The following is a 22,234-nucleotide window of genomic DNA, read 5'->3' as shown; positions in this document are numbered from 1 at the left end:
TTATTAACCTTTATAATAAATATTATAATTATAAGCACGTATTTTATTCAATTTATTAATATTTACTAAAGTAATTGTAAATTTACTATAATAACATGTTTTAATTTGTAAAACTAACGAAATAGTAAATTTACTACAACAATCTGTGGCAAGAAATAACCCTCAATATTGTTATTAAATTGCACGAATCAATTGAACGACCATATTATAAACGGTGAATCGAATCTCACGATTCATTTTTAATACCCGTTCAATTGAACGACTCGTTCAATCTTTGCCCACCTCTAATTTACAGCAAACATACCTTTCACAGCTAAGGTTGGTTTGGGAATACCAGTTCCGTTACCAGCAGCAGGCTGATGGTGTCCTGAGGACGGTTTGATCTCCTTCACAGCTGAAACTCTAACTTTCGGTTCGGCGATTTTGCTGGTTGGCAAGCCTGTAATCTTATGCTTTTCCACCTCTATCGCCATTTTGGGACCGCCATTTTGTTGAGCCGCTGGAAATTTGTGATTGTCTTTCTTGGAAGCGTTGGGACTGTTTTTCTGTTGAACCGTCTTATTTCTACAAAGAAAAAGAAAGATGTAGAAATCTAAAAACTAGGTTTCTGGGAGGGGTAATTACCCCTTTACCCATCCCGTTTATGCGTCCCTGATTCTCCTAAGACTACAATGGTCTATACCTTTTCGTGTTCAACACCATTCAATTAGTAAATAACAGCAGTTTTAATAAAATCGGTGATATGACGAAAATCGACAATTTTCATAACTATTATTTTAGGAAAATAGTCATGAAATTTGTTAGGAAATTGGGAAAATAGTCATGTAAAAGTTTAGGAAAAAAGGTCGAAAAAATGACCCATTTTTTGGCTACTATTTACATATTTTCAAAGACTTTAGAAACATCGTAAACATAGACATAAAATTATGAATATTTCAGAATTTGTAGGAAATTTTAGGTAAATTTAGAATATAGATTTTATGGAAAGCACTGTTCATTAAAATGTTGTATCCTATGTTATAGGGCTTGTTGCTCTTTACAATTTCCTGTCTCACAATGTACCGTTTGTGTCCGGGAAGGGATCATAGTTTCATAGTTGTCGATGTTCGAAAGAAATCAGTACATGTATATTATTTGGTATATTTTTCATTTTATTGATTTTATGGAAAGCACTGTTCATTAAAATGTTGTATCCTATGTTATAGGGCTTGTTTCTCTTTACAATTTCCTGTCTCACAATGTACCGTCTGTGTCCGGGAAGGGTTCATAGTTTCATAGTTGTCGATTTTCGAAAGAAATCAGTACATGTATATTAATTCGTATATTTTTCATTTTACTGTTTTTATGGCAAGCACTGTTCATTGAAATGTTGTATCCTATGTTATAGCTAGGGCTTGTTTCTCTCTACAATTTCCTGTCTCACAATGTACGGTTTGTGTCCGGGAAGGGTTCATAGTTTCATAGTTGTCGATTTTCGAAAGAAATCAGTATATGTATATTATTTCGTATATTTTTCATTTTATTAATTTTATGGACAGCACTGTTCATTAAAATGTTGTATCCTATGTTATAGGGCTTGTTTCTCTCTACAATTTCCTGTCTCACAATGTACGGTTTGTGTCCGGGAAGGGTTCATAGTTTCATAGTTGTCGATTTTCGAAAGAAATCAGTATATGTATATTATTTCGTATATTTTTCATTTTATTAATTTTATGGACAGCACTGTTCATTAAAATGTTGTATCCTATGTTATAGGGCTTGTTTCTCTCTACAATTTCCTGTCTCACAATGTACGGTTTGTGTCCGGGAAGGGTTCATAGTTTCATAGTTGTCGATTTTCGAAAGAAATCAGTATATGTATATTATTTCGTATATTTTTCATTTATTAATTTTATGGACAGCACTGTTCATTAAAATGTTGTATCCTATGTTATAGGGCTTGTTTCTCTCTACAATTTCCTGTCTCACAATGTACGGTTTGTGTCCGGGAAGGGTTCATAGTTTCATAGTTGTCGATTTTCGAAAGAAATCAGTATATGTATATTATTTCGTATATTTTTCATTTTATTAATTTTATGGACAGCACTGTTCATTAAAATGTTGTATCCTATGTTATAGGGCTTGTTTCTCTTTACAATTTCCTGTCTCACAATGTACGGTTTGTGTCCGGGAAGGGTTCATAGTTGTCGACATAGTTGTCGATTTTCGAAAGAAATCAGTATATGTATATTATTTCGTATATTTTTCATTTTATTAATTTTATGGAAAGCACTGTTCATTAAAAATGATGTATCCTATGTTATAGGGCTTGTTTCTCTCTACAATTTCTTGTCTCACAATGTACCGTTTGTGTCCGGGAAGAGTTCATAGTTTCATAATTGTCGATTTTCGAAAGAAATCAGTACATGTATATTATTTTATGGAAAGCTCTGTTCATTAGGTTTTTTATATATACCTTTGATGGCTTAGGTAGCTTGATTTTGTGAGAAAATTAATTTTTTGGACCCATGTTGTTCAGCTATTTTTGAAGAAGGTAAAAACGTCCCCTACATCAGTTACTGTTCTGGGGGGTTAGTGCGTAAGTTAAGTAAATTTGAGTTGAGAGGTGGAAAAAATGGTTTCACTGCGGAAAAAATAACGTGGTTGTTGATTGGTCTGGTTTTTCTATTTTGATTATTATTATTATTATTAATTCCTTTTGCATAATTTTATTTTAAACTCGATTTTAACATATTTATAAATTTCTGGAAGTGTAATTGGTACCATTCCCCCTCCCGCATATGCGCCCCCGGTACACTGACTGTATACTTACGTTGTACTGCTAGTAACCTTGGTTGTCTGCTTAATTCTAGATACATTTTTGATTGGCTTCGCGTCGATATTTGCTTCTAAAGAAATACTGCTGTCACTTCTTTCGCTCTTGGCTGATGACACTCCGCTGGAAGAACTAGTACGTTTTCCATTAGTACCACTGGAAGGTTTTTCGTTGTTCTGCAATAAAAAAATTATAATGTAAAATGTGATTGTTATTAATTTTTCTAATTATATGAATACTGGAAAGTATCCGCAGAAAATAGTTAAAGGTTCATGTGCATACTGTATTTTTGATTTTAGTGTTTTTTTTATTACCATGATATGTTTGTTAATTATTGTATAGATTATAGATCACTAAAGATCTCTGTCTAAGGTCTAATAAATATACTGTCTACTAGTCTGCCCTACGTAGCCAGCTAGTTGGGCCAATGACTTGAACTAAAAATTGTACGACTAGGCAACACACGGTATAGTTCCAATATTCAATGGCATTAAATTGAGAAACAATTTTTCCCACATATTTAGCAATATAATTTTTATGATTTACTACTACCAACCTTGAACAATTTCAACTTATCCAACATCGAAGCATTCTGCGCGGTACCACCTTTGACACCACCACCACTCCCTTGAGTGGTCTGGTACGGACTGGCTATCTGAGTACCCGGTGGAGCTCTTGGTATCATACTCAGAGCCGGACTGGTAGCCCTGGAAGAGCTGGCAACGGGTCGTACTTTGTCCGGCGGACATCTTCGCGCAGGGAGGGCACTGCCCGGCAGAGGGATGCTGCTGGTAGCGCCACCTTTGTGCGGGATGGCGGACGATCTGGAAACAAAAAATAAACATGATAAAACGTGTTTGATAAGTGTTCGTTATGATAAGCGTTCCTTTGAAAAACTACATGTCCTATTTCGCAGAGCTGGCACCTATTAGCATAGTAGAAGTATAAGCATAGTTGCGTCCCAGCAGAGAGACGGATTGACAAAAAATGAGTACCTACTGTGTGCTGCTATTGATTGTAGAAATAATTCAAAAAATTGTATTTTTACATTAATTCAATAAAACTCATAGAATTAATTTAAGTGAATAAAAAGTAATTAAACTTTTCATGGATTAACTGACAAAAATGTTTTATGAAATTAAAACTTTTCTGGATTTGGTTTAAAATTTAAAATGTTATTTCGGAATATTTTGTTTGCACAAAATTTCAAAGCCCAATTCAGACCGTTTAAGCCGATTTCTGTAATTGTTATTTATATTCAGTATTATTTTAATCAATGCGAGACACCGCCTGGGAATAATAGCATACGGATACGAGCTGGAATATATAATGTATAGTGTATTTCGGCCAAATTAACATGTCCAAACCCAAAGGGAATTATAGTGGGAGTATGTTACGCGTGAGATATTCTCCATTCAATGATTCAAATCCTGGATTAAACCCTGATTATATAGGATCAAGCTTAATAGACATGCTGCGAAATGACAATTAGGAGTCTGTACAGGAATTATGACTCCAACAGAAATTATTTTAACATCATTTATTGTCGAATTTTCTAATACATCTCTAACTATTAACAAAGTGTTTTGACAGTGATTTTTGATCGATTTCAAAAACAAGTTATCGAAAAAAGATGCACTTTGAGGATGAAGTAGTTTTAAGTTATTTACTTCGGTAAACTATTCTACAGAATGTTTGTAGGCATAATGTGGATTAATATATGTTTTGGGTAAGTGGTCAGTTAATTTTGTTCTGATATTTTTGAAAAAACCGCTTCTCCTATAGTGCCTGAAGAAGCGACAATAAAGTCGCGAAACGTCGCAAAAACATTGTTTCCCTTTCAAGCCTTCCCAAACAACCACGACTTTTTTCTGCGTACTAACTACTGGGAACTAACAATAATCATAATTCTACAGAATATTTGAAACATTCACCAAAATATCAACTTTTGCTTTCCATCGAATAAAAGACAGAAGAAAACCTTTTTATTCTATCCATATGTATTATCTCTACTATCTATCCGGAAATGTTGTCATATTAACAAAATACCCAAAACATATATCATTATTATACAGGGTGTCCCAGAAATAAGTGCAAGTATTTTAAGGGGTGGTAAATCTGGTCAAAAGAAACACTTTTTCTCTTTACCATTTTTCAAATAAGTCCAAAATAACCAAGTTATTTTACTTTAAAAATAAAAAATGCTTTTTTGCTTAAATATTGAGAACCACTGGATCTTTTCTGGATTTTCTTTCATGTAAATTTAATCTACTACCCATGTTGCCATATTATTAAGAAATTATGTTTTTTACTTAAAACTAAAAAAAAATATTTTTTTTTCGCAAAAAAACCTCATAGGCGTGTTTCTGAGGCCGAAATATACTACCAGTTTAAATACTTGCACTTATTTCTGGGACACCCTGTATATTTAGTACAAAAAAATCATTCATTTAGATATTGTGGCTCTATACAAATTTCTAATATAGACAATTTTATTAAAACTTTTTCGACTTTCAATCACCATATTCAGTTTTTCAATTTTGTTCAGGCTGATTGGTAAAAGGCGAGATCAAAGGAAGCTTTTAAAAGTTCGAAAAATGTTTTCGAACTTAATTTGATATGACGTATTTACGGGCCTTTGATGTTTATATATTAAGTTAATAAATAAACGGTGCGCCTGTAATATCAATCTTTTCAATTTAAATTTTCAATAAAATCATACGTTACGAAGATAAGGTATAAATATGGTATAAATTAGGAACTTACAGTAGTATCAAAGATGATTCACGGCGATGAATGTTAAGTTATAAAAAATTATTTTAAATTTCATTTAAAAAGAAAACTTTTCAGCAAGACTTCAACAATGCAAAAATTGTAATGGAAGAATCAATATCCTTTGTACAAAAATAAAAAAGCTTTTGTAATGCAGACAAGTACAAATAAGTGTATCTCTCAGGCATCTGTAGATGTTAGTAATAATGTTAAGCATTTTTTAAGCAAGAAAATTTTTAAACAAGAAAATTTGATATACAAAGAAAAAGCCACTGACGATTGATCTTTTTTTTAATGTAAGTAATTTATCCGTACACAGTAGTTAAGTACGACTCCATGATGTGTCAATAGGGGCACAGAAAGACCAATTACCGGTCTATATAATATATTAAAGCACACACATGTCGACCAATGCATGCTGTTTAATCGGCACCGAGAGCGACTTTAAAATTTATAGTTCGATCTGAACTCGCGCCACTTTTTGATTTATCACCCGTTAACCGGCTTCGACACAATAATTCACTGTAGAAAAAAAGAGAAACCGCCGTTTTCGGTAGACTTGTGTATGTACAACGACGTAATAGTCTATGGTTTACAAGGTAATAAAGGTGGGATAAACTGGAACCTTAAACACCCGATATGTAGAATGTAGAATAAGTGGTTAATCACCGCCACCTTACAGCTTACAGATCTATTGTGTCCCCCTTTCTTGAGCTATCTCATAAAATAGTCCCAGGGTTTTGACATAAACCAGTAACTGAGACGGTTTTACAGTGGTATTTTTACAACTCTATATTTATACTAGCGTGTACCCGCGACTTCGTCCGCGTCGAATTAATCATTTGTAATGGTGATGATAAAGCAAAGCAAGAATTTCCATTAACATACAAACTGGATAAAATTTTCTCACATTTATGTATGTCAGCATGAGAAAAACAATATGTCGATATTATTATATAACTTGGTAATATTTGAGGGGCAGTTTCATCTCGTTGGAATTTGACTTTCGAAAAATCCGTTTGCCAAAAATAAGCTTTTTACGTCAAGCAGTTTAAGCAAAATCGTGGTTAATAATTACCCAACTTTATGATTTTTTTAAAAATTTCAAAATATGTAAGAAAATAAAATAAATTATGCGTGTCCAAGCGCTTCCCCGAAAGACTAACCGTTTTTTAAATAACAAATATTGTAATATTTGAGGGGCGTTTTTACCCTGTTGGAATTTGAGATTCGGGAAACTCCTCCTTAAGAGTTTTTCCTTATCGAAACTCTACACCCCGCAGTCAATCCGTTTACCAAAAATCAGCTTTAAACGTCAAGCAGTTTAAGTAGAATCGTGATTACTCAATGGTCATATTTTATGAAACACCCTGTATAAATTTAAAAAAAAATCTTAAAATATGTAAAACAACAAAATAAAATATACGTGTTTAAGAGTTTTTCCGAAAAACTCACCCGTTTTTAAACAAAAAATATTCTAATATTTGAGGGATGGTTTCACCCCCTTAGAATTCTAGGAAAATACTTCTTATAAACTTTTTGCATGGCAAATCTTTCTATCTATATATCTATAAATTTTAAAAAATATTTGTCCTGCGGGAAAAGATTTTCTATGTATTTTCCAATATTTTCAATGTCCCCCTCAATTTTTGGAATATTTTTGCATACAAAATTTTATTTGCGCCATGCAATTACGGTTTTTAAAAATATTTCTTTGTTTCTTGTTTTAAAAGGATTCTATAATATTTATAACGTATAGGTAGGTATGTATATATAAATTAGTGATAATTACTCTATACTAAGTAGTCAACTGCTCCTATTAATTGTATAGATCTATTTTTTGTAACATAAAACAAAGTAAATCTCCGTTATGAATAAAAAATTAAAATCTATAGAAAACTAATAATTAGAAATATTTGACATTATTTCAATACTAACGCCTGTGGTTCGTGCAAGATTCAGTTTTTTACTTCATTATTATTTTAGTATTTTTGGATAATTCTAAGTAATAAAATTATTAAAAATGTGTGTTTTGTGTTGTCAAGGTATTGCTAGGGCTGTATTTACTGAAACTTTATTACTATAAAGGGTATTATGAAGTCTCAATGACATTAACAATTAACAATTTTAATATATTTTCTTGCATCTGTTAAAACACTCATTTCTCTAAAACCAATTTGATAAACATCAACATTAATATGTTTCTCGATCACTCTAGCCCAAAGATAAACAAATCCAGTGAAAAACAAAGTGTCGGCAGTTGAGCCAGCCATTCATCTACGATCTACGGTATTAATCAAAGTGCGATCCAGAAATACCACACCGAAACGGACCTATTTCTAGAGCCCGAACGTAGTAGTTCATGCGTTTCAATTTTATACCCTGTTGAGTTTTTACTCCTTAAATCTAGTTAAGACGCTCGACATAGACGTACAACTGTGTTTTTTATTTATTTTTTGTACTTAAAAATTGTTGTATTTGCGGTTTTATTTTTAACATATGTTATTCATGGCTATCGAGTGTGATTTCTACTTACACAACATTTTAGTTAGATATATTATCACTGTCAAGTGTAAAACAACTGAGCATATACACTAGAGCAGGGCAACTTAACGAACTAAATACAGTCAGCAATAAAGTATGTCTTCAAATGGATTTAGCAAAAACTAGAGTAATGTAGGTACAACAAACTAGTAGGCAGAAAAAGCATTCTAATAAATAACATAACACTAGAAAGAGTAGAAGAATATATATATTTGGGACAACTAATACACAACTCGGGATCTCTGCTACCAGAAATCAACAGAAGAATTAAGTTAGCATGGAGTATTTATGGAAGAAACTCAATCATATTCAAACCTAGAATGCCACTTTATCTAAAGAAGAAAACATTCGACCAATGTGTACTACCAGTCATGATGTAGCATTTTTAATTTCCTTTAATAAAATTGAATTTAAAAATCTATTTTTATTTAAATTTCTTAGTATTGGCGCCATCTATTTGCTAGATGCCAAAGATACCAAACTCCATTTGTTACAGCTCACTTGTTTCGATATGTAATTTTTATTAGCGCATCTATTCGCTAGATGTCAAACTTCATTTCTTACAGTTTACTTGTCTTGTTTATTAGCGCCATCTATTCGCTATATGCCAAACTTCCTTAATTGAATTTCACTTGTCTGAATCTCACTTCGCTGTGGATTGCGATTTTCTGTTCTAGTGATTTCGATCATATGATATCACTTTTTTCTCTCTCTTTTTTTTTCTTTCTGGGAATTTGGATCTGAAGAAGACGCGTGTTTCGGCGTCCGACAAATTTTCCAGTGAAAAGCACTCTGCATCCACTTTTCGATTTCGATTGCATGGGTATCCGATTTGGAAATTTGAAAACCTTGTAAAGTATGCAATCCAGAGGTCCTTTACTGTCATTTTATATGTAAAATTATATGGAGAACATCATCGATGTTCATTTTTAAGCCAACTGGACGTAGTTTTCTTTCTATAATACGGTCTAAAAGCTATAAAAATCTCCCCCCGCCCCTGGTTTTTGTTCGACGTATTTATAACGGCCATCACGTTCGTCTACAAACAAACCGTTCTCGATATTTGTTTTTCCAACTTCGGTTTTAACCCAAAATCCACGGTGGAGGATTCAACCTTTTATCTTCTCCGAAATCCCTAAAAGTTCGTCGTCTTTTTTTGGAAGTTTATTTCATTTCCATTTGATTATAGATTTTTGTTTAGATGCTGTCATGTGTCTGACTCAGTTGAAAAATTACATACTTCAACTTATAGCAAGTTATTATCCAGTTACTCTAGCCGAGATGGTTTTAAGTCCAAAAGTTGATCTCTACCATGTTCAATTAAATCAACAATAGCCGATACAGCTCCTGGAGTTAAGACCGTCTCTATATGAGTGACATTAAAACAAAAGAACTAGTAGTTAGTAAGTATAGTTTGATATTAAAACTCTAATTCTGAAATGAGATAACATCGTTTTCAAATTTGGCTTAAAATATTTCTACATTCTTTAACTAGATCATTATTAAATATAGTAATTCTACCGGTATATAATAAATAAATACATCATCGACATCATTTTCAGCTTATTCAACCATTTCCAATTACGGTTTAGCCTCCATTACTTAATATATAGATACTCTCTTTGTAGTATTGTTTGCTATGCGGGCCCAAGTTATCAATGCTAATTCCTTAATAACATGGTCCCATCTCAGGTTCGATTTATAACGAGAAAACTTTCCTGGACTAGATGCTTTCGAACTGGATGGCATGTGTCCATCAGTAGTTTACCATTAGCTGAAGAAGTACGTTTCTTGGATTGAGGAGCAAAAATTAATTATTAAATAACATTATTATTATCAAAAGAATATATTAAAACCGAATTATAACGAGAAAACTTTCCTGGGCTGGGTCCTTTCGAACTGGATGGCATGTGTCCTTCAGCAGTTTACCATTAGCTGAAGAAGTACGATTCTTGGACTGGGGGGTAAAAATTAATTATTAAATAACATTATTATCATCAAAAGAATAAATTAAAACCGAATTATAAAGAGAAAGCTCTCCTGCACTAGATCCTTTCGAACTGGATGGCATGTGTCCATCGGCAGTTTACCATTAGCTGAAGAAGTACGATTCTTGGACTGGGGGGTAAAAATTAATTATTAAATAACATTATTATCATCAAAAGAATAAATTAAAACCGAATTATAAAGAGAAAGCTCTCCTGCACTAGATCCTTTCGAACTGGATGGCATGTGTCCATCGGCAGTTTACCATTAGCTGAAGAAGTACGATTCTTGGACTGGGGGGTAAAAATTAATTATTAAATAACATTATTATCATCAAAAGAATAAATTAAAACCGAATTATAAAGAGAAAGCTCTCCTGCACTAGATCCTTTCGAACTGGATGGCATGTGTCCATCGGCAGTTTACCATTAGCTGAAGAAGTACGATTCTTGGACTGGGGGGTAAACATTAATTATTAAATAACATTATTATCATCAAAAGAATAAATTAAAACCGAATTATAAAGAGAAAGCTCTCCTGCACTAGATCCTTTCGAACTGGATGGCATGTGTCCATCGGCAGTTTACCATTAGCTGAAGAAGTACGATTCTTGGACTGGGGGGTAAAAATTAATTATTAAATAACATTATTATCATCAAAAGAATAAATTAAAACCGAATTATAAAGAGAAAGCTCTCCTGCACTAGATCCTTTCGAACTGGATGGCATGTGTCCATCGGCAGTTTACCATTAGCTGAAGAAGTACGATTCTTGGACTGGGGGGTAAACATTAATTATTAAATAACATTATTATCATCAAAAGTATAAATTAAAACCGAATTATAAAGAGAAAGCTCTCCTGCACTAGATCCTTTCGAACTGGATGGCATGTGTCCATCGGCAGTTTACCATTAGCTGAAGAAGTACGATTCTTGGACTGGGAGGTAAAGATTAATTATTAAGTAACATTATTATCACCAAAAGAATATATTAAAACCGAATTATAACGAGAAAACTTTCCTGTACTATATCCTTTAGAACTGGATGGCATGTGTCCATCAGCAGTTTACCATTAGCTGAAGAAGTAGGATTCGTCGGTTGTGGGATAAAAATTAATTATTAAATAACATTATTATCATCAAAAGTATATCTTAAAACCGAATTATAAAGAGAAGGCTCTCCTGGACTAGATACTTTCGAACTGAATGGCATGTGTCCATCAGCAGTATACCATTAGCTGAAAAATTATGATTCTTAGACTGGGGGTAAAAATTAATTATTAAAATAATAAACATATAATAAACACATAACAACTGGTATATTTATATAAATATTTAGAAAAATTTTATATATTATTTTTTATACAACCTTTTTTGTATAGACTAGTACATAATATAAGTTATTATCAGAAATTTTTATTGTCCCTCACGAACATTTTCTGAAAATCCTCGAGAAAATTATACCTCATCTTCGAGTTCTGATAATTTTCAAAATATTCGTGAGCTTGTACAAATTTTCGTATATAATTTAGTTAGTAGTAAAATTATAAGTGAGCGCAGAATTTTACAGCTTACCATATATACGATTTTCTTATTTCTTTTCCTTCCTCATTATTTTATCTGTTCATTGGAAGAACATATCTATAATATGATGATAGTTGTTGTCTATCATTTTTTATTATAAGACAGAGAAGGGTACTTAAAATTATTCAGCTTTCAAAAGTAAATAGTTTTATGGATTAATTTGGATGTTATCTATTAAAATTATAATATATTTACTTTCAGTGCAGTCTTTTTTTTACTAATAATTACTGTAACTTTCTCTTGAGTTCAACATAAGAAAAAAAATTATAATATCCTTATAAACTTTTCATTTATCTTAAATCTGAAAATGAAAATATCAAGGTGATCGAACCTTGAGTTTAAAGAACGATCTAAATGGCCTATCTATAGGGCAAATGTCCATAACTTTTGCACGAATCACATTTATTTATACCTATAAAGTTACTCAATATCGGGTGTATCACGATTAAAGAGAATTTTCTGTTTATAACATGGAGAATGTCCCTGGGTCGTCTTTACAAGAAGAAAACTTTTTTTTATTATTAACATTGTGAAAAGAATCCATTATTCATAGAAGTTTCTTTAAAAATACTTCTCAAAATTTCCTACCGTTCAGCCATATAAAACTATTAAGTCAAACTTCCATTTCATTTATACAGGGTGAGTCTTTAGTGCAAGTATTTTCAGTGCTAGTATATCTCGATAAAAGAAACATATATTTTCTCTTTGCCGTTTTGCAAATAACTCCAAAATAACTATGTTATTTTACATTGAAAATTTAAAATAAAATACTCTTAAATTTTGAGGACGCCTGGATTTTTTCTAAGTTTTCATTCTTGTAAATCTAATCTATTTCCTAATGTTGCCATATTATCAAGATTTTATGTTTTTTAACTAAAACATTAAAAATGAAACCCAATTTTTTTTTAAAAATACTCATAGACGTGTATTAATATTTGCACTTATGTAAGATTTACCCTGTTCAAATTAATCATTGTCATCAACTTTAAGCAAATTGCAATTAGTAATATAACATTTCAAAAAATTAATCGTTTTTTTTTCGTATTTGGGAATAGAAAATTTTTCATAAATAACGCTACTAAATATTTTAAAAATAAAGCAATACTAACAATTTTGCTCTCCTCACTTCTGGAGAGGTTGGTAGACTCCTCGACTTCCTCAAACTGTTGCTATTGCTATTTCCCATGTCCAACAAGTAAACTTAACCACCAAAATTCTTCTTATACTTCTTTTAAAACCATTACACTACACTTTACACCATTAGTCACCCAGTATCAATCACAATAATTTCTAAATTTACTCATAGTTCACGGCATTCACGATATGAAAGAATTGATATGCACTGTTACGTTTCCATTATGGCATAATAATAATAGAAAAAACTGAGTCTGTCAGAAACAGTCAGTCTCTATTGAATTCAGTTCACACAGCTTCTCATACCCTGCACCCTTATTGTATTCAAACAAAATGACCCTCTTTGCGCCTCTAGGGTATACAGGGTGGAACAGTTATTGTAGCACGTAAGATTTTTACCATATTATGAGACAAAATGTTATCGGATATTTTCAACGTTCGGTATTTTTTAAAATAAAAAGCATTTACGACAATATGCTATACCAGGTGTTTTTCAAAAGTGACTCACTCTTATAACACTTTTATTTTTTTTGATAAAAAAACGAGATTCGGTGTGTTAGTATATGACGTAAATTGGGATTGATTGACGTATTCAATTGTTTTCGGTCACTTCCTGTTTCACCGGAAATGGCTACAAATTTTGATTTTTAAACAATTTGACCCAAAATACCAAGTATGTAATACCAAATTATTCATTAAAAAATGAGTTCTAAATATGCTAATGAACCAACATTATTCTATTTTAAAAAAATTATCAATTCAATTATCATTTCCGGTGAAACAGGAAGTGACCGAAACTAGTTGAATACGTCAATCAATCCCAATTTATGCCATATTACTAACAAACCAAATATCGTTTTTTTATCTGAAAGAATAAAAAAATCTATAAGGCTAAGCCCCTTTTTCTAAGTCCTGCTTTAGTAAATTTGGACCATCCTGTAAATTGGTGTACCTCCCCCTATTTTATGAAAGACAGTCACCCCACTTTTCAATCGGTCGAAACATTCTTGCCCAATATGTCACATACGCACATGTATGATGGGTTGATAGATTCAGTACAGCAGCTGGATCAATAAATTTGTCATGTTTTAATTTGGAAGAAGTATTTTAGTTGATTTGTTAACGATTGTTTTGAGTGGAATGGCCTTAGGGCGAGCCTAAATGGTTATTCAGAACCTCGAAATTTGTGGAATAAATTAGTTTGTTTCAATTACACTTTATACTGTTTAGTTTGCGATCATTCACAATGTCTAAAAAATACAATTAAAATAATTAATAGAATATCCTAGTAACAGCTTGCGGTAGTCAGTTGTATCCATAGAGAAAGCCTAACAAGTATGTATATAACTTATAAAACAATACACTTTTTGTTTCCAACCACAACTTATTTTGACGAATAATAATCTATAAATAACATTACTCGCAAATTTTGAAGTATAATTAGTAGCAAAAGTTAAAATCTTGTTAACTTTTTCTACTAATTGAAAATTACTACCACTTATTTTTACCTTTAAAATGCTTACATTGAAATTAGAGGAACAATAGGAAAGTACTAATTTGTTCCAGTAATTTCGACATAGCTTAATATTATATTAATGTAAAAAATTCTCCCTACGTAATTTTTTTTTCAAAAGGAGACAATTCATCATTATCATCAAAAGAATATATTAAAGTCGAATTATAACGAGAAAACTTTCCTGAACTGGGGCCTTTCGAACTGGATGGCATGTGTCCATCACAGTTTACCGTTAGCTGAAGAAGTACGTTTCTTGGATTGGGGGGTAAAAATTAATTATTAAATAACATTATTATCATCAAAAGAATATATTAAAGTCGAATTATAACGAGAAAACTTTCCTGAACTGGGTCCTTTCGAACTGGATGGCATGTATCCATCAGCAGTCTACCATAAGCTGAAGAAGTACGTTTCTTGGATTGGGGGGTAAAAATTAATTATTAAATAACATTATTATCATCAAAAGAATATATTAAAGTCGAATTATAACGAGAAAACTTTCCTGAACTGGGTCCTTTCGAACTGGATGGCATGTGTCCATCAGCAGTCTACCATAAGCTGAAGAAGTACGTTTCTTGGATTGGGGGGTAAAAATTAATTATTAAATAACATTATTATCATCAAAAGAATATATTAAAGTCGAATTATAACGAGAAAACTTTCCTGAACTGGGTCCTTTCGAACTGGATGGCATGTGTCCATCACAGTTTACCATTAGCTGAAGAAGTACGTTTCTTGGATTGGGGGGTAAAAATTAATTATTAAATAACATTATTATCATCAAAAGAATATATTAAAACCGAATTATAATGAAAAACGTTCCTGTACTGGGTCCTTTTGAACTGATGGCATGTATCCATCAGCAGTTTACCATTAGCTGAAGGAGTACGTTTCTTGGATTGGGGGTAAAAATTATTTATTAAATATCATTATTATCATCAAAAGAATATATTAAAACCGAATTATAACGAGAAAACTTTCCTGAACTGTGTCCTTTCGAACTGGATGGCATGTGTCCATCACAGTTTACCATTAGCTGAAGAAGTACGTTTCTTGGATTGGGGGGTAAAAATTAATTATTAAATAACATTATTATCATCAAATGAATATATTAAAACCGAATTATAATGAAAAACTTTCCTGAACTGGGTCCTTTCGAACTGGATGGCATGTGTCCATCACAGTTTACCATTAGCTGAAGAAGTACGTTTCTTGGATTGGGGGGTAAAAATTAATTATTAAATAACATTATTATCATCAAAAGAATATATTAAAGTCGAATTATAACGAGAAAACTTTCCTGAACTGGGTCCTTTCGCACTGGATGGCATGTGTCCATCACAGTTTACCATTAGCTGAAGAAGTACGTTTCTTGGATTGGGGGGTAAAAATGAATTATTAAATAACGTTATTATCATCAAAAGAATATATTAAAACCGAATTATAACGAAAAACTTTCCTGAACTGGGTCCTTTCGAACTGGATGGCATGTGTCCATCACAGTTTACCATTAGCTGAAGAAGTACGTTTCTTGGATTGGGGGGTAAAAATTAATTATTAAATAACATTATTATCATCAAAAGAATATATTAAAGTCGAATTATAACGAGAAAACTTTCCTGAACTGGGTCCTTTCGAACTGGATGGCATGTGTCCATCACAGTTTACCATTAGCTGAAGAAGTACGTTTCTTGGATTGGGGGGTAAAAATTAATTATTAAATAACATTATTATCATCAAAAGAATATATTAAAGTCGAATTATAACGAGAAAACTTTCCTGAACTGGGTCCTTTCGAACTGGATGGCATGTGTCCATCACAGTTTACCATTAGCTGAAGAAGTACGTTTCTTGGATTGGGGGTAAATTAATTATTAAATAACATTATTATCATCAAAAAGAATATATTAAAGTCGAATTATAACGAGAAAACTTTCCTGAACTGGGTCCTTTCGAACTGGATGGCATGTGTCCATCACAGTTTACCATTAGCTGAAGAAGTACGTTTCTTGGATTGGGGGGTAAAAATTAATTATTAAATAACATTATTATCATCAAATGAATATATTAAAACCGAATTATAATGAAAAACTTTCCTGAACTGGGTCCTTTCGAACTGGATGGCATGTGTCCATCACAGTTTACCATTAGCTGAAGAAGTACGTTTCTTGGATTGGGGGGTAAAAATTAATTATTAAATAACATTATTATCATCAAAAGAATATATTAAAACCGAATTATAACGAGAAAACTTTCCCTGAACTGTGTCCTTTCTGAACTGGATGGCATGTGTCCATCACAGTTTACCATTAGCTGAAGAAGTACGTTTCTTGGATTGGGGGTAAAAATTAATTATTAAATAACATTATTATCATCAAATGAATATATTAAAACCGAATTATAATGAAAACTTTCCTGAACTGTCCTTTCGAACTGGATGGCATGTGTCCATCACAGTTTACCATTAGCTGAAGAAGTACGTTTCTTGGATTGGGGGTAAAATTAATTATTAAATAACATTATTATCATCAAAAGAATATATTAAAGTCGAATTATAACGAGAAAACTTTCCTGAACTGGGTCCTTTCGCACTGGATGGCATGTGTCCATCACAGTTTACCATTAGCTGAAGAAGTACGTTTTTGGATTGGGGGTAAAATGAATTATTAAATAACGTTATTATCAAAAAGAATATATTAAAACCGAATTATAACGAAAAACTTTCCTGAACTGGGTCCTTTCGAACTGGATGGCATGTCCATCACAGTTTACCATTAACTGAAGAAGTACGTTTCTTGGATTGGGGTAAAAATTAATTATTAAATAACATTATTATCATCAAAAGAATATATTAAAGTCGAATTATAACGAGAAACTTTCCTGAACTGGGTCCTTTCGAACTGGATGGCATGTGTCCATCACAGTTTACCATTAGCTGAAGAAGTACGTTTCTTGGATTGGGGGTAAAATTAATATTAAATAACATTATTATCATCAAAAGAATATATTAAAGTCGAATTATAACGAGAAAACTTTCCTGAACTGGGTCCTTTCGAACTGGATGGCATGTGTCCATCACAGTTTACCATTAGCTGAAGAAGTACGTTTCTTGGATTGGGGGGTAAAAATGAATTATTAAATAACATTATTATCATCAAAAGAATATATTAAAACCGAATTATAACGAAAAACTTTCCTGAACTGGGTCCGTTCGAACTGGATGGCATGTGTCCATCACAGTTTACCATTAGCTGAAGAAGTACGTTTCTTGGATTGGGGGGTAAAAATTAATTATTAAATAACATTATTATCATCAAAGGAATATATTAAAGTCGAATTATAACGAGAAAACTTTCCTGAACTGGGTCCTTTCGAACTGGATGGCATGTGTCCATCACAGTTTACCATTAGCTGAAGAAGTACGTTTCTTGGATTGGGGGTAAAATTAATTATTAAATAACATTATTATCATCAAAGGAATATATTAAAGTCGAATTATAACGAGAAAACTTTCCTGAACTGGTCCTTTCGAACTGGATGGCATGTGTCCATCACAGTTTACCATTAACTGAAGAAGTACGTTTCTTGGATTGGGGGTAAAATTAATTATTAAATAACATTATTATCATCAAAGAATATATTAAAGTCGAATTATAACGAGAAAACTTTCCTGAAGGTCCTTTCGAACTGGATGGCATGTGTCCATCACAGTTTACCATTAGCTGAAGAAGTACGTTTCTTGATTGGGGGTGTAAAATTAATTATTAAATAACATTATTATCATCAAAAGAATATATTAAAGTCGAATTATAACGAGAAAACTTTCCTGAATTGGGTCCTTTCGAACTGGATGGCATGTGTCCATCACAGTTTACCATTAGCTGAAGGAGTACGTTTCTTTGGGGGTGTAAAATTAATTATTAAATAACATTATTATCATCAAAAGAATATATTAAAGTCGAATTATAACGAGAAAAACTTTCCTGAACTGGGTCCTTTCGAACTGGATGGCATGTGTCCATCACAGTTTACCATTAGCTGAAGAAGTACGTTTCTTGGATTGGGGTAAAATTAATTATTAAATAACATTATTATCATCAAAAGAATATATTAAAGTCGAATTATAACGAGAAACTTTCCTGAACTGGGTCCTTTCGAACTGGATGGCATGTGTCCATCACAGTTTAACATTAGCTGAAGAAGTACGTTTCTTGGATTGAGGGGTAAAAATTAATTATTAAATAACATTATTATCATCAAAAGAATATATTAAAGTCGAATTATAACGAGAAAACTTTCCTGAACTGGGTCCTTTCGAACTGGATGGCATGTGTCCATCACAGTTTACCATTAGCTGAAGAAGTACGTTTCTTGGATTGAGGGGTAAAAATTAATTATTAAATAACATTATTATCATCAAAAGAATATATTAAAGTCGAATTATAACGAGGAAACTTTCCTGAACTGGGTCCTTTCGAACTGGATGGCATGTGTCCATCACAGTTTAACATTAGCTGAAGAAGTACGTTTCTTGGATTGGGGGTAAAATTAATTATTAAATAACATTATTACCATCAAAGGAATATATTAAAGTCGAATTATAACGAGAAAAACTTTCCTGAACTGTCCTTTCGAACTGGATGGCATGTGTCCATCACAGTTTAACATTAACTGAAGAGTACGTTTCTTGGATTGGGGGGTAAAAATTAATTATTAAATAACATTATTATCATCAAAAGAATATATTAAAGTCGAATTATAACGAGAAAACTTTCCTGAACTGGGTCCTTTCGAACTGGATGGCATGTGTCCATCACAGTTTACCATTAGCTGAAGAAGTACGTTTCTTGGATTGGGGGGTAAAAATTAATTATTAAATAACATTATTATCATCAAAAGAATATATTAAAACCGAATTATAATGAAAAACTTTCCTGTACTGGGTCCTTTTGAACTGGATGGCATGTATCCATCAGCAGTTTACCATTAGCTGAAGGAGTACGTTTCTTGGATTGGGGTTAAAATATTTATTAAATATCATTATTATCATCAAAAGAATATATTAAAACCGAATTATAACGAAAAACTTTCCTGAACTGGGTCCTTCCGAACTGGATGGCATGTGTCCATCACAGTTTACCATTAGCTGAAGAAGTACGTTTCTTGGATTGGGGGTAAAATTAATTAAAATAACATTATTATCATCAAAAAGAATATATTAAAACCGAATTATAATGAAAAACCTTCCTGTACTGGGTCCTTTTGAACTGGATGGCATGTGTCCATCAGCAGTTTACCATTAGCTGAAGAAGTACGTTTCTTGGATTGGGGGTAAAAATTAATTATTAAATAACATTATTATCATCAAAAAGAATATATTAAAACCGAATTATAATGAAAACGTTCCTGCACTGGGTCCTTTGAACTGATGGCATGTATCCATCAGCAGTTTACCATTAGCTGAAGGAGTACGTTTTCTTGGATTGGGGGTAAAATTATTTATTAAATATCATTATTATCATCAAAAGAATATATTAAAACCGAATTATAACGAGAAAACTTTCCTGAACTGGGTCCTTTCGAACTGGATGGCATGTGTCCATCACAGTTTACCATTAGCTGAAGAAGTACGTTTCTTGGATTGGGGGGTAAAAATTAATTATTAAATAACATTATTATCATCAAAAGAATATATTAAAACCGAATTATAACGAAAAACATTCCTGAACTGGGTCCTTTCGAACTGGATGGCATGTGTCCATCACAGTTTACCATTAGCTGAAGAAGTACGTTTCTTGGATTGGAGGTAAAATTAATTATTAAATAACATTATTATCATCAAAGAATATATTAAAACCGAATTATAATGAAAAACGTTCCTGTACTGGGTCCTTTTTGAACTGGATGGCATGTATCCATCAGCAGTTTACCATTAGCTGAAGGAGTACGTTTCTTGATTGGGGGTAAAATTATTTATTAAATATCATTATTATCATCAAAAGAATATATTAAAACCGAATTATAACGAGAAAACTTTCCTGAACTGGGTCCTTTCGAACTGGATGGCATGTGTCCATCACAGTTTACCATTAGCTGAAGAAGTACGTTTCTTGGGGGGTATAAATTAATTATTAAATAACATTATTATCATCAAAGAATATATTAAAACCGAATTATAACGAGAAAACTTTCCTGAACTGGGTCCTTTCGAACTGATGGCATGTATCCATCAGCAGTTTACCATTAGCTGAAGGAGTACGTTTCTTGGATTGGGGGTAAAATTATTTATTAAATATCATTATTATCATCAAAAAATATATTAAAACCGAATTATAACGAGAAAACTTTCCCTGAACTGGGTCCTTTCAACTGGATGGCATGTGTCCATCACAGTTTACCATTAGCTGAAGAAGTACGTTTCTTGGATTGGGGTAAAATTAATTATTAAATAACATTATTATCATCAAAAAGAATATATTAAAGTCGAATTATAACGAGAAAACTTTCCTGAACTGGGTCCTTTCGAACTGGATGGCATGTGTCATCACAGTTTACCATTAGCTGAAGAAGTACGTTTCTTGGATTGGGGGTAAAATTAATTATTAAATAACATTATTATCATCAAAAGAATATATTAAAGTCGAATTATAACGAGAAAAAACTTTCCTGAACTGGGTCCTTTCGAACTGGATGGCATGTGTCCATCACAGTTTAACATTAACTGAAAAAAGTACGTTTCTTGGATTGAGGGGTAAAAATTAATTATTAAATAACATTATTATCATCAAAAGAATATATTAAAGTCGAATTATAACGAGAAAACTTTCCTGAACTGGGTCCTTTCGAACTGGATGGCATGTGTCCATCACAGTTTACCATTAGCTGAAGAAGTACGTTTCTTGGATTGGGGGGTATAAATTAATTATTAAATAACATTATTATCATCAAAAGAATATATTAAAACCGAATTATAACGAGAAAACTTTCCTGAACTGGGTCCTTTCGAACTGGATGGCATGTATCCATCAGCAGTTTACCATTAGCTGAAGGAGTACGTTTCTTGGATTGGGGGGTAAAAATTATTTATTAAATATCATTATTATCATCAAAAGAATATATTAAAACCGAATTATAACGAGAAAACTTTCCTGAACTGGGTCCTTTCGAACTGGATGGCATGTGTCCATCACAGTTTACCATTAGCTGAAGAAGTACGTTTCTTGGATTGGGGGGTAAAAATTATTTATTAAATATCATTATTATCATCAAAAGAATATATTAAAACCGAATTATAACGAGAAAACTTTCCTGAACTGGGTCCTTTCGAACTGGATGGCATGTATCCATCAGCAGTTTACCATTAGCTGAAGAGTACGTTTCTTGGATTGGGGGTAAAATTATTTATTAAATATCATTATTATCATCAAAAGAATATATTAAAACCGAATTATAACGAGAAAACTTTCCTGAACTGGTCCTTTCGAACTGGATGGCATGTGTCCATCACAGTTTACCATTAGCTGAAGAAGTACGTTTCTTGGATTGGGGGTATAAATTAATTATTAAATAACATTATTATCATCAAAAAGAATATATTAAAACCGAATTATAACGAGAAAACTTTCCTGAACTGGGTCCTTTCTGAACTGGATGGCATGTATCCATCAGCAGTTTACCATTAGCTGAAGGAGTACGTTTCTTGATTGGGGGTAAAATTATTTATTAAATATCATTATTATCATCAAAAGAATATATTAAAACCGAATTATAACGAGAAAACTTTCCTGAACTGGTCCTTTCGAACTGGATGGCATGTGTCCATCACAGTTTACCATTAGCTGAAGAAGTACGTTTCTTGGATTGGGGGTAAAATTAATTATTAAA

At 32.2% G+C, this 22,234-nt stretch overlaps 1 protein-coding gene across 3 annotated transcripts in view; it reads right to left on the bottom strand.

The window, feature by feature from the left end:
* The window catches only part of LOC115888857 (protein sickie), a 388,604-nt gene that overhangs the window by 140,741 nt on the left and 225,629 nt on the right, over positions 1 to 22,234 (bottom strand). For all 3 annotated transcript variants that reach the window (XM_030908721.1, XM_030908722.1, XM_030908723.1), the window contains 3 exons: positions 3,372 to 3,639; positions 2,813 to 2,991; positions 305 to 564 (listed from right to left, as the gene is read on the bottom strand). In XM_030908721.1, the coding sequence (XP_030764581.1) occupies positions 305 to 564; positions 2,813 to 2,991; positions 3,372 to 3,639 (707 nt within the window). The remainder of the gene's footprint in view (positions 1 to 304; positions 565 to 2,812; positions 2,992 to 3,371; positions 3,640 to 22,234) is intronic.

This window comes from Sitophilus oryzae, unplaced genomic scaffold (genome assembly GCF_002938485.1).
Source record: "Sitophilus oryzae breed Bouriz unplaced genomic scaffold, Soryzae_2.0 scaffold_808_pilon_pilon, whole genome shotgun sequence".
NCBI classification, from domain to species: Eukaryota; Metazoa; Arthropoda; class Insecta; order Coleoptera; family Curculionidae; genus Sitophilus; species Sitophilus oryzae.
This window is presented reverse-complemented; position numbering and strand designations above follow the sequence as displayed.